Below are 24385 nucleotides of genomic sequence, written 5' to 3'. Positions count from 1 at the left end.
TTGCTTTAAATCACACATGTCTATAAATTATCGATTAATTAAAGATTAGTTTGACCAATTAGTGGCGGTTGTGGTTTCTCATTTATCTGCACTTTCAAAGGTGATAGATAGTTTTAGTAACGAAATTGTGCGGGCTACCCATTGGGTTTTGTAAATGAAATGCACAATAAATAATTAGGCGACTGCTGTCACAGCTCGTTAAATAAATTGCATATTTATTTAAGCATAAATTTATAATGTACATGTGAACAAATGTTGTGTTGCGAATTAAATTTAAATAATATATCATACTTTTGGATAGTTTATGGTATAATTTTTTGGCTTTACCTGTAAAGCTAATTAGGCTACCAATATGGTTTACTACGAGATGTTTTTGATTTAAGCTTTAACCCGAAACCCCAAGAAATCGTCGTTGCTGTTTGCAGTTTTCTCTTTGAGCATTAGTTATCGATTACATTTTGTCATCCAGGCTGTCGTAGAGCTCGGCATCTGTGGGTATTTTTTCGGGACCCTCCTCCGCTTGAGGTTGTGGTTCCTTGCTGGGATCGTAGACCTCAAACTCCTCGAACTCTATCTCGTCGTATTTGCGCCGCTCATAGATGCTTTTATCATTGGCCACAAAATGTCGGACTACCGATTTGTCCACCACCGAGTTGCTACTGCTGGCATTGCTCAGTCGGCGCTCGGGAATGGGAGCTGCGGGAATGGGAGCAGCTATCGAGGCCTGACTGTGTATATCCACGGGCACTATGATTTGTGGCGAGGCCTTGGCCAGCTTGACGGACTTTGTCACGGCATTTATTTCGCAATTTTCCTCCACTTCCCGTTGCTTTCCAATCATCTGCCGCGGAGCTTCGATGGGCTTCTGGCGCGAAGCTTCGATGGGCCTGCCCTTGGGAGGATTGGTCGTTGTCTTAACCAGCGTGTAGGCCAAGTCAACGTTTTTATTACGGCAAACTTTGTTAGCAGCAGCAGCAGCAGAGGAAGCATCAGGGATCTTCCTATTCTCAGTCACATCGAGACGAATGTTCATGGCCTGACTTTCGTATGTGGGCATCATCATCTCCACAGCGCCATAACCATTCTCCGGCTGACCATTAAAGTTTTCCGGCTTCTCCAGCTCCAGCGGCATGTCCCCCAGGACATTGATGTGATTATTTACTGTCACTTGACGTCGCGTTAGCTCCTCCTTTTCCTCGGGCTCCTTACTCGATGCTATCTGACTCTGACTGTTGATGGTCAGTTGAACATCATTGCCCGCCGAAGTCTGATTCGCCTCGAAGTGATGAACCATTTTTCGAACAACCTCGCTATCGGCGCTGACCTCATCTTCTCCAGTTCCGGCCAACTCCAGGCGACTGCTGCAGCTGTTCGACTTGACCAGCTTAAATTTGATGCCTGCACAGTGAGAGAAAAGCAATAATCATTTCGGTTTTATAGGTACTGTCATACTGTCATTGTGGGGATTTGTATGCTTATCATGTAGTGGGATGAAGTTATGAAAATATTTACGTGGTACATAAGTAATGTCCATAAAAATGTCTGTGTAATGCTAAAAGATAATGTTTTAACCAGTTTTTAGCTTCTAACTTCATCTTCAAAACTAACTATTAAGTGATACTTTTTTTTTAAATGATATATTTTTTAAGCATAATAATATTGAATTAAAGTTTTAAAGTAGCAATACGTTTTGGAAATTCGTTTAAAATTGTGGTTAGAATTCTTCAGTTTTTAAAGGCTCATTATAGCTTTGCATGGATATTTTTCTCCATGTATAAGCAATTATGAGCTTAGGTTCGGACATGGCAAGGACGATTCGATTTACCCACCTTGATAGGAGTCCTGCTGCTGCTCCGCTGCCGCCTGTTTGGTTTGCAATCGATGTTCGCATCTCTCGCTCGGCAGGCACACATTGCAGGCCTCTATTTGACGGATTCGGGAGCGGGTTCCACTCCCCGTCATTGGCTGAGTGGTTTTTGTGGGCGGGGCTGTGCTGCTGGTGGCGGTCTTGTCCAGGACCCGACCTCCGTAGTAGGTGACAGTTGAGCCGCACTCCCTTATCTTGGCCAGCACGTCCTGAAGGAAAGAGGACAAGATTAGTCGACGGGTTCCCATCAAAGGCTAATGGTCCATAAAGCCACACGCAAAAGGGCCGCACCCCAAAGGCTATACAGATACTAAAAAAAAACAGAAATTTGGCTTACGCAACCTTGCCAGAAGTTAGAGAAATTCATGTTGACAAAGGAATGTCTCCATTAAAAATGAGTTAATTAACTTTTGGTACTTCTAGTAACAATATGATGAGGTATATAAGATTCTATTTTAAGAAATTTTAATAATTTAATTTAATATTACTTTAAAATCTTTAAATTAGTTAAGTAAAGAAAACAAAAACTATCTTTTTCATATTTGATAAAGCAGTTAAGATTACTTAATTTGAAAAGACTTCAATTATCATGAGTATAATGGAACTATCTCAAGTATGACTTGATAAGATTATAAAATTCAAGTAGTCTTTCATTTTTCGGGACCATTTTCGTTTCTTTCTGTGTACTCACATTGCTGACGTAATAATTCTCGCATATGTCCTGCTCCACATCGTCCTCGTACTGGTCATCCTGTTCGTCGTCCTCCTCCTCCAGATGCTCGCCATTCTCCTGCTGCTCTGAATTTCCCAAATTATTTTCATAAATTTGCCGATAAAGAGACTCATTGGCAGGACCTGTTCCCATGCACCAGGTGCGTCGGCTGGCGAATTTGACCCGAGCCTTGGCATTGGCAGCATTGCTATTGTGTCGTCGAACAACATCTTGGACATGAACATCCTTGCAGGCCATCACCGGTGATTCCTGCTGTTGTTGATGATACTCCCCGCAGGGGGAGCTCAAATCTCCGCTGGAAATTCCACTCGAGAGACTGGCATTGTCCCAGTGCTTGGCTTTGTGCTCCTCCAGCAGCTCCATGCCCTTGGGCTGCTCCTCGCCAGCTCCTCCGTAACTTGTATCGATGGTCAGGTATCGGTAGCCCCTGGCCCTCCGGGACTTCGGGCTCAATTGACAGGCAGAACCACCGAACTTTTGCTGCGACTGCACCAGTAATCCCTGGCCAGGAGTGGGCAGGACATTCTGCTCGAAGAAGCGACGCACATTGCGCACCGTATCGGGATCTGGTAGCTCGTCTTCGTAGAGCTCTCTGTTTACCCTTACAGGTTGGTAGAAGAAGTGTCTTTTGGCCGCAGCGCCTCCAACTTGTCTCTGCCGGGTTTTTCGTGGCTGGGAGCCCGAGGCATTTACCACCCTGGGAGGTTTTGGAGGTGGAACAGTCGTGGTCGTATTGCCACAATTAATCCCTACCTGCAAAGGCCTTTCTATCTTGGTCCTTACAGGCTCCACTATCACCACATTGTTATTGCTCAGTAGCTCTTGGAAACTATATTCCTGCAGGTACTGAATCAAGCCATCAAACTGTGCCTCCTTTTTATTTCTCGTGGAGTGGAAGTTGTTGCGTATCAGTTGCTGAGACTTCAGAACTTTGTACCTTATGTGATCGAACTGATCCTGATCCTCATCTGCATCCTCGTCCTGTTCGGGAGCTGCCTTCACAATGGTGGCCCTTTGAGCACCCTCACCAAGCTCCACAATTTCAATCGAGGGATGTGGCATCATGCTGCAAAAATCATTGCCATTCGAGGATTTATCCGTGTTACAATGTGTTGTGGTTTCTCCACCCAACTGGAAGTGAATGCCTGGCTGGGTTTCCTTTGCTGGCTGCTGCTGCTGCTGCTCTGTTTTTAGGATTTCTGGTTCATTGCCCGCCAGTTTGCTCCAATAGCAGCGGACTGCATCCACTTTCTGCAGATATTCATTAGCCACCTCTCCTCCCGCCGAGCTAATTGTGCTGGCTATGCTCCTGGCACTGCTCCTCCTTCGCAGAGTGCCACCTAGACCTCCACCTGCGACTCCGCCACGGCCATCCACAACATGCAGTATCTGGGGTCGTGACATTTTGCCCCGGGAGAAGCTCGAATCGCTGCTGGAAGAGGGCAGAACCTTGACAGGTCGAGCCTTGTAAATTGGAGCACCAGTGCTGAGGATGCGATGTTCCAGCGGTTTGCCACTCGACGAGCTCACCGAGCGACGAAGTGGGCGCTGAATGGGACTACAAGATGAGGTTGTGTTTGAGTTGGAGCTTGAATTTGAATTTGAATTTGTTTTCGGGTTGGGTTTAATCCTCTGTGCGGTTTCCTTGTTCTCCTGAATGGCCTCCTTCTGGATGATATTGTTCTGGGCGTCGGTGACGATGATGTGAAAGGAAGGCTTAATTTGCTCCTGTCGCTCGCGGATTTCCTGAGCACGTCGCTCGATTAGCTTGCTGAAATTGGCCACCTCAATGACAGGAGCCTCTTTGGGTTGTTCCGATTGTGCAATGGATAGGTTAGATAGGTTGTCCTCCTCTTCCACTTCCGCTTGAGAATCCTCTGGTTGAGATTCCTCGGTCAAAAATGGCGGCGGTGGTGGAGGCAGTGGTTCCTCCTCTTGCTCCTCCTTGGCAACTTCCTCTTTTTCCTTGATTAATTCTTGGGTCTTTGACGTTTCTTTTACTTCAATTTGCCGCTCCTGTGCGGAAAACTCCTTGTTTATCTTTGGCTTTTCCTTTTCCCTTTCCTTTTCCTGCAGAGCCACTGATGCTTCTCTCTCGCGTTCCCGCTCCCTTTCCTGGTACTCCTTCTGCCTGGCCTTCTGATGGGCCCGTCCGAAACGTCTAATGGAATCGTAGGTTTCCGCCCGGGTCACCTGCTGCTCCTTTTTTTGGTCCTTGCGTTGCTGCTGCCTCTGTTGATTGTACGATGATCGCAGCTCCTTGTCTATGTTCTCGCAGACCTTCAGACTCACTCCTATATTCACATCCGGCAGACTGTGATACTGATTCTCTGTGAGATTGGATTTGTTGGCAGTGACCACAAAGGAGTCGGTAGCCTGGCGTTTCAGTTCGGGCGGTGGCTGCTTGACTTCCTCCTGTTTGAGCTTACGTTTTTCCACAGCTGCCAAGATCTTGGGTTTGGGGGTATGTTCTACTTTCAGAACCTGCGTGAAGATCTGTGCCTCAACTTTCGCTGTTGTGGTGAGTAAAGGAGGAGCAGGTTGTTCTTCCTGATTCGAACCCTTTTTGTGCTGTTTAGCTTGTGGTTCATAGACCGTATCCTCTATGGATATGTGTAATAAGCTGCGGGTTTCCAACTCTCCACTTTCCCCGCAACTGGTAAAAGTTCGCTGCTCAAAGGACTCGCAACTTTCGCCGATTAAAGTGCAATCTGAACTGTCTTCCGAGGAAAGATAAACCGAATCGTAGGCTATCAGTTTATCCAACTGATTGTTGTGGTTTTGCCTTAAGGTGCTGTCACTATCGCTGGTCTGTACCTCTGTGGGTGTGGTCAGACTATCCACAACCTCCTCTCCAGTCTCCCCTTCTTCCTCTTCACCCTCCTCACTACTTTCGCCGAAACGTGTCCTTGTGGTGGTCGTAAGACTAATCAACTCGTAGCTCTCCTCCACGTGATTGCCTTGCTGGTAAATCTCCTCGATGTGGGTTAGATCGTATTCCTGTTCCGAAAGCGAAGGACTATCCGTTTGATCATCCGAATTACTTGTGGTGGTCTCTGGAAAGACACTGCTTTGGCTGTGCTCTGGACAGGATTCCCCTCCGGTGTCCAGATGACGTTGCAGGCAACTGGAGTGGTGAAGATGATTCCTCTGCTGCTGTTGCCTTCTCGACTGATAGATCCTGGGTCTCTCCTTGAGTAAAGTGACTGCCACCTGCTCGAGGGCCTCGAATTCCAGGGAAGATGGTTGCTGCTGATCCAGGTGATTCTGGTGCAGCGAATTCTTGAAGTAATCCGAGTTCAAGCTCTCCAAGTCGCTCTTGTCGTTGTGCCAAGGATGCAGTTGCTCACTCAAATTCAAAGCCAAGGCGTCCAAGCGTTTCAGATTATCATAGTAGACATCAAAGTCACGCGATTCTCGGCTGTGGCGCTGATGTTGCTGCTGCTGCTGTTGATGTTGCTGCTGTTGCTGTTGCTGCTGTAGATGTTGCTGCTGATGCGAATCGCAAGTGCCCGAGTTGCTTCTCTGGCTCTGGGTGTCATCCGCCGGCTGATCCGCTGGCTGCTCACCCACCAAGGTCGCCTGATTCGGTTTGCCGTTCAATCTGCGGGTGGGAGAATCGAAACGGGAGGATGGGCTCGTTAATGATGCTATTGTTTCGCCTTCGGCCTATCATAACTAAATTACATCTAATGGAAATGATTACTACTGTGTGCGTAGCCTCGTTCCAAGACCCTCAATTGCAAAACTCTCAGTCATGTGATGTCTCAATCAATCAATCCGCACAAATCAGATAAATAAACAGAAGCCAAACTCAGAATGTGAGGCAGTCAAAAGTGGGTTCTTGTTTGTCATTCAAATGGCCATCCGACTGCAGCAAAAAAAAAAAGAGAACTGCGACAGGTGATTGATAGAGTTGTAGAGGCAAACAAGAAATTAAATGTGTCAAATCGGTGACGAAGGTATGGGTATGGGCCTAAACAGAATGTTGCAGCTATAAATTGAAAAGCGTTTAAATGGCTTGCCAAATTATTTTTGATTTCGGTTGCTGCATACAGAAAATAAACCATTTAGTTTTTATGTAAACAGAACAGGGAAAAATAAATTTGCAATTTTAAATCAATGAAATGGATTTACATAAATAAAAAGGAAATATTTGCACTTTTAATTTTTATTAGATATACATTTATATTTGTTAGGCAATCAAATTTAATTGTTTGTGTGTCATTACTATTTTTCCATTTACCATAGTCTGTTGAGAGCAATGGATATTATTTTAATTATTAATGTGGATTTTATTAAAATACGGTTTAATTCTTTCTAAGTGAACATAGAATTGGTTTATAAATTTTTCCGTGAACTAAAAGGCAAAGATAATCAAAATTAAATACTAATATAAAGGCTTTCTGCTCTCAGTCGAGTAAAGATTCATTTTCATTTAAGATTTACTGAAATTGCGACAGTTATTATTTGTATTGATTTCTTTCGAGCTCACTTGTCAGCCCCTCGGTCTGAAAACCCTCTAATAGAGAGCTTTGTGTAGAAGCCTCCATTATCCCGCATCAAAGTTGAGCTGTGTGGGCCTGGTACTTTGGACCGGATCCGTTTCAGTTGCACGTTGCACTCGAGAGGGGAGGCTGATAGTTTACCCAGCCACTTGACGCGACGATTTGCGGCAAATTAAATAAAAAAAAAAGAAAACTGGAGGACAGAGTGCAGCGGAGCAGGAAGGATGCGATTCCGGGAGCCATGGCAACTGTCATTGTCAGAATGTGCAGGATAACGTGTGTGTTAATGGCTGAATGAGGAGCGCGTAGCTAAAAGCTTTTCCAGCTCACTGTCACATTCCCCCAGACGTCAGACTCTAGTCGGCGGACCCACACAACTGCATACATGCAGCTGGCCAAACAATTGACAAACAACAAACTTTTGCAATTTTAATAAAGCAAACGTACGACGAAAAACAAACCGAAGGGATAAACTACAAACAAATGAAAACCCAACTCCGCACTAAACTTTAAGCGCTCGTAAAATTGAAATGTTCTTATGTAACGTGCTTAACCATTCGATCGTTTGGACTTTGCAGTTGTCACCAATCAGGCTTAGTTTTAATCGCCAGCCGCAGGTTATGTACGGTTAATGCAACAGTGACCTCGGGATAATGACCCTGACCGGCCGTCTGAAAAAGTCAGAAAAAACAGGCCACACAAACCGAAAAACCACCACCAGCACAAACGGAAAATGAAACAGCGACAACAAACCGACCGCAACAATTTGGCCGGCGGCTTTTGAATTGTTTAAACTGAAAATTGTGCCGAGACCTGTTGATTTTGCGGCGAGCGTCGCTCAACGACTGACGACTGGGACTACTAAACTCGATTAAAATTGCCCGGTGTTTACGCGGCGTATGCGTGATGGCCAGGCCTTAAGCACTCGACAGCAAAACACAGATTTGGTTAGTTTTTCTCAGTTCTGCTTAAACGAATCTCTTAATTATACGTTGAAAACAGAAGTCAGAACTATTAAAAGCTCTTTAAAAAGTATTATAATGAAAACGAAACTTATTTAAGAATTTTTAAGTAAGCAATGAGAAATAAAATTAAATTGCCCGGGAAAAATATTAATGAACCATTGACTTTACGGAAAATTCTGGTTACTTGAAAGGTGTAAAAGTAAGGGTAATGTGATAGGTTTTTTTAGAAATCTTCAAGGTAAAGCCTATGACATTTAAACCTTGTAAAGTTACAATATTAACTAAACTGATAAGCATAAACTATAAATACAACTATCAATCGCTTGATGATAAATATTTTCAAAGTGTTAATTTCAAGTTGCAACAATGGCAACATTTAGTATCTCAAAATAATCTTTTATTGTGATCATGTTTTATTTATGTAGTGCAGTGTTCGTGACTCACTTACCGGGGCGATTCACGGAAAAATCCGCGATTAACGAGCCGGGCACGCGGTATTAGCTGCGATCGGCGCCGACTGCTGTTTGCCGATCCAATTTGCAGGTCGCTAAACGTCTCCTCACGTATTACGGCCAAACTTCTCGATCTCCTCAAGCTGCACGACTCGCTGCCCAAAATATCCAAAAGGGCGTTTGCAGCCGCTGTGGTTGTGATGGTGGTTGCACCACCATTTGCCTTGGCGGAGACTGTGGTGCTGCTGGTTGTGGTTGCTTCCTTTGAACCCACAGCCGCTGGAGGGACTGCTGATGGCTCAAAGTTGTCGTTTATTGGAAGTACTAAGGGGAAAAGATTATATAAGGGAAAAAAATACAAAATAGGTCATTCAAATTAGATTTTTATCAAAAAACCATCTTAACATCAATTTAAAGAATAAAAAATACAAAACATACATAAACATACATAAAGTGTTCTTCATAATATTTACATAAAAATATGAGTGCTTATCTAAACCAAATAGCATTATTTGTTTGTATGTTTCATTGATAACTTGAGACTAGCACTTATCTGATGATAATCTTGATATCAAGAACTATAATTCTTGATTTGCTAAGATCTGATGAGTTTTTCTTTTGATTATAGGGTTATTAATTGAAACAATCATGCCTAACTTTACATGCATTTACACTCTTGAAGGCTTAGGGTGCAGCATCATAAAGTTAAGATCAAATAAATATTATTCTTGAAAAAAATATGTACTGGTAGAAATAAAAATGAGTTTTTAATTAAGTTCGCAATGTCATATAAAAGTTATATGGTGATTAGCTAGACAATTGAGACACTCAATCAAACTTGAGACTAGCACTTATCTGATGATAATCTTGATATCAAGAACTATAATTCTTGATTTGCTAAGATCTGATGAGTTTTTCTTTTGATTATAGGGTTATTAATTGAAACAAACATGCCTAACTTTACATGCATTTACACTCTTGAAGGCTTAGGGTGCAGCATCATAAAGTTAAGATCAAATAAATATTATTCTTGAAAAAAATATGTACTGGTAGAAATAAAAATGAGTTTTTAATTAAGTTCGCAATGTCATATAAAAGTTATATGGTGATTAGCTAGACAATTGAGATACTCAAGCGACAGCTAAACTGATATCTTTATGATCCCTGTTCCAAGTCCAATAATGCCGATACACGACATGGCCGAGTGGATCCAATCCACCCGAAGGTCGCCACTCACCCGCGTAGCTGTCGACTTGGTCCAGCGGAGCTTCCGCATCGAATCGCCAGTAGAACTCGGCGATGTCCAAGGCGTTCTCCTCCCGCTCGAGTTGCGTGTAGTCCAGCGATCGGGCGTTCCTCAGCTGCCCGTTTCCGCTTCCGGCCACGCCCACCTGGCACTGCGTCCAATGGGGCTGGGCGTGTGGGTGGTGTGGGTGCGAGTGATGCAGATGGTGGTGACTCTGCTGCTGCTGGTGGTGCTGGTTCTGGTTCGCCTGGCTGTGGTGGTGGTGCAGCTGCTGGGAGTGACGACCTAAGCCAGATCCAGCTGCATCATGACAGCTGGTGGCCAAGTCGAGATGGGAGACGGACTTGTGCGTATGCCTCCAGCCAGCGGCCCTCAACTGCGGACACCTCGGATCATGGGTGGTTTGTGGGTGGTGGTTGTGGCTACTGTGGTGGTGTCCGCCAGTGGTGTCCTCTAGACGCACCCGGTCCACGTAATTGTGCTGGTAGCTGTAGCTATCCTTGCCACTGCAAAACAAATATGCGTAAAATAACAAATGGTTAAAGGTCAAGGTCGCTAGCATACGGAGTAGGATATAAATTCAAGAAGCCATAAATTATTTTAAATGGTCGTACATGTTTTGTATTATTTTACTATTCATATTGCTTACCCAAGCTTAATTTCTGCCTATAAATAAATATTGTATTAGGGCTTTGCACCATTAACATGGCTCCCAGAACCTTTTTCTCGTCCTCATGTTAAACTAATTCCTGGGTAAGGGGTAATTTCTCAATGTCGTATTAACTTTTGTCGTTGGAAAAAATGCTGAATTCTGAATTAACAGAATAATGGATTGGGTAAAGGTTGTAGTTCCCTAAATAAACATTATGTTGAGAAAACGAATTTCTCTATTTACTTAACTTAACTTTATGGATACTTTCTCTAACACATAACATTTACCTGAAATTGAGAAATCGGTCCTAAGCGAAATCAGTTCAATTCCTAACAATGTTTATCTCCTTAAAAAAAAACAACATACTCTTTCTCTGTTTAAGGCAAGGGAATACATTTCACACGTGCAAAATGATGGCTAAAACACATGAGTAATTGACTCGATTTTATGAGCCATTTCCACCTGTCCGCCAGTTAAATTAAGCCCCAATGGTGATTCTGGACTCGTAAACATTAGTTTTCTTCCGTCGACTGGCATTGCAATCATTCACTCGAGCGAAACTCGAACGCAGACTACTCACAGACCCCGCTATAAAAGTCAAACAATTTTACGAGGAAGCGAGAACAGGAAAGTTTGCTCTTCGAAGCGTTTAAGCCAAAAGGACTATTTGCTTACTGCCTTTCACCACCGCCATTCGATGTGTGGGTGGTTGTGGCTGCATCCTTGACTGATTGGGGGAAAATTGCTTAGCCAGCAGCTTTTTTACCTGGGCTGCCAAATGAAGCGTGAGAACCGCGCCAACTGTGACTTTGGTGTTTCGCCGGGTGAAAAGCCGGAAAAGCCAGGAAAGCCATTCGCCATTTGTAAATGGAAAACGTCTGCCACGGATTGGCAGATTGATTGCGAAAATTGCTGCCATACTTTTGTCGGTCCGGGGAATTCTGCGTGGTTCTTGAGTTATTGCTGCTGCATCTCTTGCTGATACTTGACTGGTCATAGATCGGGAGAATCGAAATACGTGGTTTTTATGGGCTGTCCAGACATTTTTACGCTGGTTTTATATTACTGGCGTGGGATATGATTACCAGTCGATGGTGAATTGTAGGCTTTATTAGGGATAGATTTATCTTTTTTACAGAAATTCTAACAGATATTTATTAATTTTATTTTCATTAGCCATTCCAATGAATACTTGTTTGTAAAAGCTTTATGAAAAAAAGGAAAAACCAAATGTGAATTTTCTCTAAAAGTTTTAAGCAACTATTAAAATGTTTCTTTATGTCCTTTCAAGAAAGTTTATAAAACGAATACGTTTAAAGTTTTAAAACTTTATAAAAAGGCCAACTCAATAATAATTTCACTATTTCACAAAGTTACAAGGTGAAATAAAAATGTTATAATGGCATACCCCTGGAATTACTAGCTACCCTTTTAGGACCCCCAGCCTGGGATAACTTTATCTCTAATCTCCGCCTAATTTGCATCCAACAAAATGCTTTCCAATGCCCAAAGTTCAGAGATTGCGGGGAAGCTAAATTTCCCATGACCCCGCTGCAATAGTTTCCGTGTTAATTGCAGCTGCCACGACGACTGCTCATTGCTCCTGCGAGTCCCGCGTCCTTTGGCAAGGTGAAGGAGGAGAAGGATGTGCCGGCTCAACACTTTTTACCGGATGGTTGCATTTTAGATGCGAGTCATTACAATTGCAAATGTTGCCAACTAATGCTGAGTTGAATGAGGGGGAAATGGGATGGTGGGGATTCAGTCCGCGCCATCCTGGCGGCTATCCTGCCGTTTGTCCTTGTTCCTACCAACATTTTCAAGCGGCGCCTGAGTTTATGGACCGACAGATGACATAAAAATAAAAAATAAGGAGCCAGAAAGTGCTGAACGCTCTCTCCTGCCAAAATGCTTAGCATTGGGTCTGGCCTGGCCTCATTTGCCCTGCTCTATTGCCATTTCCATTACGCTTTTTGGCTAGCCTACATCTGGGGGCTAACACACACACACGCACGTATATATATCCTGAGGGCAAAGGTTAATGTGAATGCTCTTTTTCACTATGGTTTCAACCATTTTGTAGACCATTTTGTTTGTATTTCACTTAAAAGTTAATTAGGCGGATGTCAACACTGTGTGGAATGCCTGCAAATTGTTTAGTTGCGTGTTCCTGGGCAAAATGGTTTCAACGATAGTATCTCACTTGTTTTTATTTTCATTTTAGAGGCGTCGAGAGTCGTTTTTCGCTTTCGTTTCCTTCAAACTGTTTTGCCTCAAGATCTTAAGATTTTAATTACCCCCGGGCAATATGTTCGTTCGGCGCTGAATATAAAGCAACTTGCTAATTGCTTTTAATGCCGTTTTATGACTGACAGCGGGGTTTATAAGCATTTAGCCATACTGCCACTCTGTTTCTCTGTTTTCGCACAAATAAAAATTACAAATTCAGTTTGGTTTTCCAGTCACGTGTTTCGTTTTAAACTTGATTTGATTGTGACACGCGCCGAATTAAATTTCAAACTTTTCTGGAACATCGATAAAAAAAAATTGAATGCGATTTGCGTGCGATTAGCAGGCGATTTTTAACGCGCTATTTGTTAAATTACAAAACAAACACCTAGCCACCAACGGTCTTAAATAAATAATGAGAAAAAAGCTAATTAAAACTATACAAATTATTTAGCGCAGCTCAGAAAAACCAATAATATTGCAGCTGGTCATATAGAAACAAAGAAGTTAAGGCCTTTAAATATATTTAAGAGAAGCTAATTAAATTAAACCGCAACAAAAAAAGAAAATGCAGTGAAATGAACATGTTCGTGCCAAAAAAATATATATATATGGCAAAACTCGCATGACAGCGCCAAATTAATTAACACAGATATCTATTGGATGAAAAAAAGCAAACCACCAAATAGCGATTTACATGAAGAGCAGCCCAGCACACAGCCACCGGAGCATAAACTCGCATATAAAAAAATAAATACATAAAATCATTTGCAATCGGCATTCTCACACGGCCAGACAATAGGTTTTCAATTGTGCAAAATAGAATTAATACAAAATAAAAGAACTGGAATAATCAGAGCGTATTGTTCAAGACCCGATCTGAATCATCTCATCCATTGCGATTGTACCGAAAAGTACTGCAAAAAAAATAAACATGTCGAAATTGCTGCAAGAAGATGGGGGCCGCCGGCGACATTTCAAATGACATTTTCCGAAAATTTTCGCTTGCCGCAACATCGCAACAGCTAAAATTGCTGTAGGTCAGGAGAGTTGGAAATAAATGCTAAATCAATTTTCTGCTGCTGTAACTGCGGTTGCCCGCAAATTGCATTTCGGCCTTTGCACGCCAACTCCTCTTGCAATTTTCCAATGCGGCTGGGGACATAAATTAAGCGAAAACTTGGCTGTCTGCTTTTCCAACGAGTGGACAACTAAGTTTGCCCATTTGTCGCAGGACACTCCATCATATAAAGTGGAACGCCATAAGCAACTGCGCTGAGGGGTATATTTTACGGGAATTAATGGTATCCAAACAACCTGATAAATTCAGGTATTTGGGGCTGATTTCTATCTGCCAGTCTCTATTTACTCCAGTTAATATTGATCAATTTGTTGAGCAAAGTTGAATTGCCACTTCATTAAAATTATGTCAGAATCCAGGGTAAATAAATCAATTGTTGTGAAGCTTACTTTAATAAACAGCTGTTAATTAGCTTTTTAATCTTTTATACATTGTGATAAGTGTTATTAATCGTTAAACTATTGCTGCTATCTCTTAAATTTCTCCCCTAAATTATGGTTAATTTACCAAAGACAATTTGAAAGCCTATTTCAATCTTAAATCTGCACATTGTGGCAAATTCCTAACACACTGAGAATTTTATATCCCAGCTTATCTTAGGACTTACTCCTGCTAATTGCTAATTTTCCGAGTCCCAACTTAACTTAAGACCTATGTCAAATTCCTAACATATTGCGAGTATAATCTCCCAGCTTATCTCCAGATTTACTACAATTAATGGTTAATTTTCCCTCTCCACACTCGAGAGCATCTTACCCAAACGACAAATGAATTCCTTAAATCATTAATGCCCTTAGATTAATGGGCCATGCACTGATTCCTGGATGCTGTGTACAAGTGCTAATGATGAGGTTGTCTTCCATTTATCACAAATATTGACTCGCACAAAACACAGTGCTGATGTTACTCGTGGGTTTTGTGGGTCACATCTTCACTGTGAAAACAAACATTCATCTTGTTCGCCTTTTTGCCACATCCCATTTCAACCCAGTTGAGTGCTTTCTATTGATGGCGCCCGCTTTTGCACAGTTTGTTGATTTTTGTGGTTAATGCAAAATGAGTTTATTGTCCATGAAATGACCAAAAGGCAATAAATACAGAAAACGAGAAAAACGCGCGCTGTATTTTGCTTCGGTTGATTTTCACCGGTTTTCGCGGTTGTTGCCGCTTTTACATCTCGCCGAAGACTGAAAAGCTGAAAAATACTGAGCGCATGCGCGACTGCTTTTCGTGGCAGGTGGCGACTGCGCAGCCGCCGCTCTGTCGACGTCTAAAAATAATGCCCATTTGTTTGTTATTATTTTGTTAACCTTTTTCAGTGGCACGCTGCCCCGCCTACCGCCCATATTTTTTATAACCCTCTGTTATTGTTCGCCTACAGCAACAATGGAGTCATTTCAAGTCTCGAGTTTCAAACTTTTAGCCGCTTACGTTTGCCTTATTTTTTATGACCACCCGAGGTGCGCCTCGCAGTGTTAATGAAATTTTCTTGTTTAATCGCAATGGCAAAGTGAAAAGTAATTTGGTGAACAATTAAACCGAAAACCAGTAGCAAACTTTGCTCTCATTATCGAGTCAAGATGCTGGCCTCTCAAGTTGCAATTGCCGAACCATCAGAAAGGAATTTGTAATTCGCACGAGGGACCTGCGAGGTGAAAGGTCGTGGAAGCCCTTTCTTCCCGAACCCTTTCCGCAGCTCCCCCCGGAGATGATGATGCCTTTTGAATGACAAATGAGCCGAGTCTGCCACTGTTGTGTTGCTTAAATCGGTGGGATAAGCTGTTAAGGTCGTAATACAGTGGGACGTAGTTTATGTGGAGAGTCTAGTGCCAAAAATCATATAAAATTGGGTACATTTTACGGCAATAAGTTAGAAAAGATTTTAAATTTTAAATTGTTGATAATTTTTTTAAAATGTTCTTAATAGTTTGAATATTAATTTTTAATTTTATTTAGATATCAAAATAAGAAAAAATATATATATAAAATTGTTTTACATTTTAAAAAACCTAACAAAATAAAAGGAAATATTAACTAGAAACTTGTTGCTTTACATTTTTATACATGGTAGTCGCAAAAATTAAAATTTTTTTTTTACCAACTGATTCTTAAAGAACTAAACATCTTGGCAATTGATGGCTGCCAGAAAGTAAACTTTATTAATATACTTTCCTCCTTATCCCTGAACTTGAACTTCAAGCTTAATTTGCATAAATTACTCCCCACAATAATTCCCCAGAACATCCGCAAGTATTATTGTTCAACAAAAGTTGGTTTTTCTAAATTATCTCCAAAGTTTTCCCTCCCCAAACTAACCGAAACTCGACCCACTGTGAGTGTGATACCATGTGGCAATGCTTGTGAATAATGCAAAACAAAAAGTTCCCAATGGCAAGGGGTCGCCTGATGGGCTTTGGGCCCGGCTCTGGCTCTGGCTCTGGCTTTCGAGCCCCAGCAATGAACTCAAGTGAACTATGGAGCCACCAGTACTCTCCTAACTCACTCGCAGTTTGAACTTTTGACGTTGGCAGGTATTTCATCATCGGGGAGAGCGGCGTCACCTAGTTTAAACTCGGAATTCGGGGGGTTCGAATCTGCGAACCACTCGCCGCACAACTACAAAGCCGGCGGAAATGCGTTGCTCACTTGTAATCAAGTAACTCGAGCGGATGCCAGAGCGTTGCTCATCATAAAGCAGGAAAGGCGAAATATTGCACCACTCGGTGCACAGTGACACATTTTGTTTTCATTAGCATTGTATATCTTTTCTTATAGTCTAGTATTATCTTTTCATTTTCTAGATTATTTTTTGATCATGTTTGTGTACCCTTATCATGTCAGATCAAAAGTCCCAGTGTATTTACGACTCTTTAGAACCTAGACTAATCAAATTATATTTTTGTCTTTGATATTACTTTAAACTTACTTTAATGTACAAACGAAAAATCTTAAGTTCTCATAAACATATGATAAAAACGTTTAAAAAAAAGGTATTCAATGGTATTATAAAAGAGAGTAAGGTTAATGAATAACTAAACCTTTTCTCTGTGAAGTAATGGTTAATACAACTGATATCTGAAAGAAAAGGTTAATCAATGCATTTATTCTCAGTGTATTGAGTGTCGCTTTTACCATTGATTCAGTGAAAGAGTGAGGAAGTGAGGCACTGAGGCAGTGAAGCGCAGAGCAGCCGTCAAATTGATGCAAATGCCGTGGAATCCAAACGCGGCACAAGAAACTGCTCCCAAATGGTCCGAATCACTCTCCCACTCTCTGGTTTTGGCCAGTTCAAAATGACTTTTTAATGTTGTGACATGTGGCCGCTATGAACTCATGTGTCGCGAACAGAGTTTTCCCCTTTTCATTTCATTTTCCAACGTGGTCGCATTGGTTGCCATGCACGCATGGCTCGGGTTTTTGATTGGGGCCTATGGCTGGAATGAGCTTCCTGTTTTGTCGCCTTTTGTTTTGACTCCCACTCCCCCGATCTATCCACTTATCCAGCTTGTTGCCCACCCAGCGTAACCAATGAAATAATTTTTGCTCTTTTCGAGCCTTTTCATTGCCGAGCGCAGGAGCGTCCACAAAAGAATTTTTATTTATAAATACGATATACGACTTTTTTTGGTTTTTCGCGTATACTATATGTAATGAAATAAGTCAAGTGTGACGCGAGATGGTTTCTCGAAAATATTTCAAATGGCCTTCGAGCGGAACTGGTAAATAAAAGTTCTAAAAGTTGAATGCCTGCATAGATGGAGTAATATGGGCTTTAATTGGGGTTGTGTGATATAATACAGTGAGGGAGTTGAAGGGTTTTACTGTGCAGTTTTTATTACTTAAGTTGTTTGTTACCTACCACTTCGTAACCTTGGGAACTTTTAGCTTGAGTATAAATAAATTACTTAACCTCTTTACAAGCTATTTCACTTAATAAATACATTATAAAATAATTAAGATTCGAAAATATTTAAAATTATATACATGCATTTTAAATATATTTAGAGGAAGGGAAAAAATGGATTTTCACTGAAATACAGTTTCCGGGTTTCTAATGGAATTAGTTTGAGTAAAATAAATTACAGTTGGGGAAACCTTATGCTTTTAACCACCACTACTATCTTTCCCTTCTACTATACTCTGTTTTTCTTATTCTTTCCCTAAAAAGGAACGTTTCTGCCAATTTATCTAGCATCAGAGGCAGCATCACGTCCTGCATAAATTGATACGAATTACACTTGTGCACCCCAGATGATCCTTTGAACTAGAAAGCTTCATACTTGAGCTATGTCCGACCCCGTTAACCCTCCATCCGCCCTTTGGAACTATCAAATTAAATCCTCCAGCGGAATGTTTTATATGAAGACGTGTTTCGAGATGGACTCCAAAGCGAACTGCGTGTCTTGCAAGCGAAGAAACAGCAGCGGTAACAATGTATTTGGGCCAATTTGCAGTAGTACGGGACAGAAGAAGCCAGTAATGCACTTGCAACGTGATAGACAGACACCCCACTTCTAAAAGCCCCTATCTCATTTTTCACTGCATATTTTCAATGGCAACTCTGATTTGTTTTCCCTGTCTGCCCATCGATTTTCATTTTGTACACTCTTGTAAAGAGTACTTCTTCTTTTTAATCGTGTTCTGAGATTTTTGTATATTTATTAAATAATAATTTATTACCTTGTAGTTTTTATAAATTGTCAAGAGTACTTATATTTCATGTTAAAATAATTTCATTTATAAGCTCTTTTTAAGTAAGAGAAATGTTAGGGACAGCAAAGGAAAACAGAGTTGAGCAAATATTTCAAAGGGCGCATTGAAGATGCACCGAAATGGAAATGAGAATTTTAAAATTAGGACAAATGTTGCCAACTTCTGGCACCATTTCCGTATTTTCTTTCACCCTTGTGCCGAAATCTTGAACGTTTAGCGATTCATGGACTCTTGTCACAAGTGGCTTGGTCCTCTTGAACTCTTAAAGTCGTTCCTTTCCCCCGATATGTAATCTCTTTGCGATTTTCACCCCACAATTTCACTTAAATTAGACTTCTGTTGGATTTCTTAACTTGTGTCTTTTTCCGCGCCTTTAAAGTTGCCAAAGTTGCAAGAAAGTGCAATAAAGCGTCCCAAGCAAACGCTGAAAAGAGCTGCGAAAGTGCAGCCAAACAATAAATAAAACATATGCCTTCCGCCCCTATTTTCCTTGTTTCCATTTTCCCCATACAGCCTCACAGTGCATAAAAGCCAACTTAGTGCCTTGTTTTTGTTCTGTTCTCTCATCCAGTTTTAGCCATTTTTTCCCCTTCTTTTCAGAAAATTGCAAACTTGTTTACGGCGTTTTGACACATAAACAAGCATGCATACATTCATGCAGGGCGGATGGAAAAAGTTTTTATTCCGAATTATTCTCACACTGCTTTTGGAACCACTATGACATCTTGTTAGGCAGTTCCGAGCACCAGCACCAGATGGCTTTTCCAAAGTCAAGGCAAATATTGGTCGCCAACTGCACTCTGATATACAACTTTTTTATATAAAGAGGAAAATACAAACCAGAAACATAAAAATGCAACTTATTAAATTGTGTTATAATGTCTTTTTACTTTGCGAATGCAATGTTCTACTAATATGTAGACTCTCAAAAAATTTATATGAAAGGAGGTTATAATTATGAAAATGGTTCTGGTTTCGGTTGCAATATTTTCTCCGGTGCAGCATTATACAAAGCTGAGCCATCTATTGTTAGGGGACTCTATGAAAATATGGTAAATATTTATTTTCCAAGTCAGGAAAATGCAAACAAATCAAGCTTATAGAAAGAAGAGTGTCTATATAGGTTAAATTATATGCAAATGTTAAAGGTGCACATGTGTGCTTAACGATTCGACTGCCAGTCAGGCGATGTATGTATGTTTCCATGGATGGATGGATAAAGTGCATTCAGGAGCGGAGCCTTACAATGTAACGAGAAACTTTGGAAATAAAAAACAGGTTTATCTGGATGGGGAACTACTCTAAAAGAACTTACAACGACTTTAAGGAAATTATTTAAAAAGTATAATTTTTCATTGCATACTTTTAGACACATTTTTGAATTGAATGAAATATTTTTTCGATATATTAATATCAACCGAAAATAGGATCCTTAGTAATAAAACATTTGTATTTAATATGCCTTGAAACTCTTTATTCTCCACCATTTTTACCACCCTTTGATCGATATTTTGTATGAAACCCTGATGGAAATTCCCCGATTCCGCCACTGCTCGCTTTCCACCAAGGTCCTGGGGTACTCCAGTAAATTACATTAGCACGGGCCTGCTGGAATGTTGCTTGTTCTGTTCGTTTGTCAATTTGTGCATGGCATTAATCAATTGCAAGTGCAAGGCGCAATCTGGAGGAGATAATCGGACAGATGATGGAGGTTGTGCTGCTGAATTTACCAGACAGCAGACACGAGTCTGGGAAAATGTTATACGCTCCGCCAGACATTGACAATCTCAATGTCGGCGAGATGGGTGGGAAAAAAGGACACAAAATAGCTGGGTGGGGTTGAGAAAAAGCGATATTCGCTCGTTACGCCTTTTGCCTGTGCACACGTACACGTAGGCTGGCAGTTTTGTATAGCCTGCTTCTGGGCGTCTCGCTTTTCCTGCTTTTCCCTGCTCGTTTGCGGAAATTGTCTCAAGCCTTGCTTTATTTCCCAGAGTTTTCCTCCGCTTTTCCGCTGCTGCCATCATTTGCACACATTCAGCGGCAATTTGTGGGCTCTCACTCATTCTTTCTTTAGGCCCATTCCGCTTCATTTAAACGGCTTTGGCTCGTTGCTGCCTTCCACTTTTCATTCTCATTGTGCAATTTAGTGTGAAATATTTATTATACAGTCAGACAGTCGTTGTCATAAACCGCAGGCGTTGCGGGTGCAGGAAAAAAAGATGCAATTATTTAGTACTTTACATTGTCGGCAGACGTACAAACTTTTTCCACATTCTAATTGGTAAATTGTTTGAGGCTATAGCTATCCTTCTTCTATCCCATTCCCACCACTGACATTTTTCCTTCCACTATTTCTATGCCTTCAAATTAAATTTTGTGAAACTTTCAGCTACCAATCGTCCTGGTTGTTGTTCTATTTTTCTGCTCGGGTTTTTGCATGCCGAAATGTGCTCGAAACTTTTTTAATGAACATCGAACGTCCATAAAAAAAGTTTATGTCCCGGAAGTATGCAAGGGTTTTCGGGAACACTCACACACTGAAAGTCAATCCAATTTGTTCGCTATTGCTGAGAAATTTATTGAGCCCTAACAACGTTTCTAACGATCTTTTATCCTGTTTTTCCTCTTCTATTTACAGGTGAGTTGACAGCCTAAAATAAGACTAAGCTGGCCAGAAACGAAAAATACACGAGAAGTATGCCTTACACGTAATGCTGACACCAACACAAACACACATACAACACTTGCACAATATACCAGTTCGAATTCGTCACCCATATACACTGAAAGAAAAAGCTCAAAGATCAAGAAAAGTCAATTTTAATTAATGTAGTGTACTAGGAATTTTATTATTAAGGAAATATCTGCAATATGACTTCATTAAATGATATTTATATTCTCTTCTCTTCTCAACAACTTAAATAACTTAAAGCCTCCCAAAATATATTTTAACAAATATCTATCCTGTTTTAGTAAAATAGGCAAATATTAATATATATTATATAAAATAATCTAAATTTTTAGACTTAATTTTCATGCAAAATTTGTTTTAGATACTTTTCTTGCTTATTGTATTTTTTCTTCAGTGCCCAAACACAAAGACATTCTTTTATATAGCAATTTCCATAAAAATGTAGAGCTCGAATGAGACGTGACTAAATGTTGAAAGTGCTTAGGAGGCTGCCAATGGTTAATCCTAACCCATGCCCCCGTTGACACATTCTGTACCCATCTGTTCCGTATGCATAAATCGATTTGTTTATACTGGGCCAGTGGCCAAAAAATTGTCATCGAATCGCTGTTGTATCTTTAACATCTTTATGTACACACTTCCGCCCATTTTTCCATTTGCCCACCCATAAACTCCATCCATCTTCCGAACTTTCGAGTTGCCAAAAGCCCGTCGATACATTATCGCCCCTCGGAACACGCATTCTATATGCAAATGAAGCGACTGCCTGTCGGCTTGTCTGCAACTCCGGTGCGTTTGCAAGGGGGGCAAAAAAACACCATCGCAATATTGGCGGAAAATATGGGAGAACCAAACAAGACTTTCTGGGAGCTGAAACAATTCAATTTTTGGCCATGCGAACGGCGTTGCGGATATCGGAAAGTGTGCGAAAGTTTTTCGGTAGCTGCCAAAAATCGACAAAATTTTGTGGCAAGAGATGAGCTTTAACTCCACAGAGAATTTAAATTGGGTTTTGTGAAACTATTAGGTTTTTCGAGAGCATTTGCGAGTTTTAGTTTAAGAATTGTATAATATTGACTTACCTATCTGGTGCATTGGGGTTTTATAATTTAAAGCCTAAAAACATTTAAAGTTTTCTAAAAAGGCGGTTTCCCTTAAAGGCGGTTGGTTTTCTGCATATAAAATTAAAACTGAGTTTTAAATTTCAAACTTGGTATGGTATTAAACCTACATTTATTTTACCATGCCAAAAAAACCCTTTGTAGTTTTAATTAATTTTATGATTTTAATTAACTCAAAATGCTTCGAATGACTTTTATCTTTTTCTACTGTGTTTCGAGTGCATATATCGTATCACAAAGTTTTAATTTCCTAAGAGATCCTAGTTTAGACAGCAACAATAGAAATTCCAGCTGTGGTGAACTACACAATTGAAAATACTTGGCAGAGAATGCTTATATTTATAGACTGCAAAAGAGCCGCCCACATGTTTGAAGAGGAAAATAGAAATCCGCTTTAATTGCTTTCTGGCAACCCTCGTCAGGTTTCGGGCTTATGCACTCGCCGCTTTCATGGCGGCAGATTGGAATTTTGAGCAGCGCCAACAGCTGTCAGCAGGGCGAAATCTGCCACGCCCCCAGGCCAAAGTCCGACACCCCAAAGGATCCAAAAGGACCTGCATACTGGACGCCACGCCCCGTCCATCTATTCCAGTATTTTTCCTGCTCATGTGAGGCGCCATTGGCAATTTTAATTGCCGTTCTTTTTGCCATGTCCTCGATTGCGGCCTCAATTTGGCTTTACTGGCATTTAATTAATTGCTAAAGTGTTCCATTTCTCTCGGACATCCAGTGCTATTTGTTTTTTCCGCGCCGCCAATTAAGTTTGAAAATCAAATCGATTTAAAAGTCATCGCCGAAAAAAAGGTCACTAATTATGTTTGCAAAAATCTTCACGAATTAATTTTCATCTTCCACCTTTTTGTCAGCCAGAAAGTTTTCTCATGATTTTCCTGACCTTCCATGCTTTTTGTGCTAGACCCCATTTAACTTTTGATGAATCTTTTCCCTCTCGACTTGAGCAAAAACACGTGGAAATTTATTCAACTTCATTTTTCAATGCTCTCTTGCTCTTATTTAACGTTTAGTATTTTTATTTTTTCTAAAAAAGTTTGCAACTTTATTTTGAGTTCAGTCAACACTTTAAACGTCACTTTTGACGTTAAATATTTATCTACCTCCTTTGTGGCTTGAGCTTTTCTTAGCAAATATTCACTTCATTAAACCGTAAACTTTATGATGAAATTGCCAAGTCAGACCAAACTTATATGGCTGACTTTTAAACCCTTCTGTCTTAGGCGACCATTTGTAACGCCCACAAAATGTGCTTCCCCCCTGAACCGCAGCACATAAATATCGATGTCCAGTTGAGGCTGATTAGAAAAACAGATGATGGGGTGGGGGATGGGATATGGGTCGGTGGTCACTCACAGGCCAGCAACTTTTATGGCTTACCAGGAAACCCTTCCCCACACATACGTCTGCAAGGATATTTTATTAGCTCGTCCTCCCCCGGGATACTTGACCCAGAATCCTTGTTACACTCGGAAAACAAATTAGGGTCTGGTTTCTCCATTTGTCTTAGGGACAAAGTGTAAAGTGTCAAATCAATAAACTGCTTTTATTCAATTTGAAGTCAACATTAACATAAATCGTACATCTTGTCAAAGGAACCTAAATCAAGGTTTAAATTTGAATATTTTGTCCATCGATCATGGAAATTACTGGTGGTATGATATCACTCAAAAATGGATTGTTTTTATATACTTTGAATAATGAAGTAAAGATTACGATACTTTTTATAGCATACTTTTAGACTCCTTTTTTAATGTACTTTGATTGTTTATCATGATAAATTTACTAGGAAGAGAGTATATGTTTAAAAGGAAGTATTAAATGGTAAAAATGAAGGCTTTCTTCCATTTTTTTAAATAAAGCCTACTTGTACGATTCTTTATCGCTATGGTGTGGTGTAACTTTTCTACATTCCTAGTTCTGAGTGTAGTTATGGTTATACAGCTCTGTGGCACTTACCGCTTTTCCCGCTGGCGTGACGACGACGACGTTTGTGACGTTCGAAAATATCCGTTGCCCATCGTGCCGCCATAGCAGAGGCTGTGACTCTGTCCGGATCCTATTTTGACGTGCAAAATGTGCCGGACTCTGAGGTTGACGTTCTGATATTT

General features: G+C 40.8%; 2 protein-coding genes across 5 annotated transcripts in view; one reads left to right on the top strand and one right to left on the bottom strand.

The window, feature by feature from the left end:
• The window catches only part of MCU (mitochondrial calcium uniporter), a 48739-nt gene that overhangs the window by 14720 nt on the left and 9634 nt on the right, over positions 1–24385 (top strand). The gene's annotated exons all lie outside the window — the stretch shown is intronic.
• On the bottom strand, positions 196–24385 carry jv (javelin). Of its 2 annotated transcripts, XM_036814513.3 has the most exons (6): positions 24234–24385; positions 9763–10277; positions 8522–8849; positions 2559–6204; positions 1830–2076; positions 196–1398 (listed from the first exon to the last, which is right to left on the bottom strand). In XM_036814513.3, the coding sequence occupies exons 1-6, from the start codon at positions 24293–24295 to the stop codon at positions 452–454; spliced, it is 5745 nt and encodes a 1914-aa protein (XP_036670408.2). In that variant the 5' UTR covers positions 24296–24385; the 3' UTR covers positions 196–451. The 2 variants fall into 2 exon arrangements, with proteins under 2 accessions (XP_036670408.2, XP_070852331.1); XM_070996230.1 differs by lacking the exons at positions 8522–8849; positions 9763–10277; positions 24234–24385 and adding an exon at positions 7096–7737.

This window comes from Drosophila suzukii, chromosome 3 (genome assembly GCF_043229965.1).
Source record: "Drosophila suzukii chromosome 3, CBGP_Dsuzu_IsoJpt1.0, whole genome shotgun sequence".
NCBI classification, from domain to species: Eukaryota; Metazoa; Arthropoda; class Insecta; order Diptera; family Drosophilidae; genus Drosophila; species Drosophila suzukii.
This window is presented reverse-complemented; position numbering and strand designations above follow the sequence as displayed.

Bases quoted from the DNA above. Each gene is read 5' to 3' on its own strand.
- jv (XM_036814513.3), bottom strand. From the start codon at position 24,295: ATGGGCAACGGATATTTTCGAACGTCACAAACGTCGTCGTCGTCACGC. The intron at 8,850-9,762 runs GTGAGTGGCGAC...TTTTCCCCTTAG, and splicing joins CCAAGTCGACAGCTACGCGG to TACTTCCAATAAACGACAAC. The intron at 6,205-8,521 runs GTAAGTGAGTCA...TCCCACCCGCAG, and splicing joins TTTTTCCGTGAATCGCCCCG to ATTGAACGGCAAACCGAATC.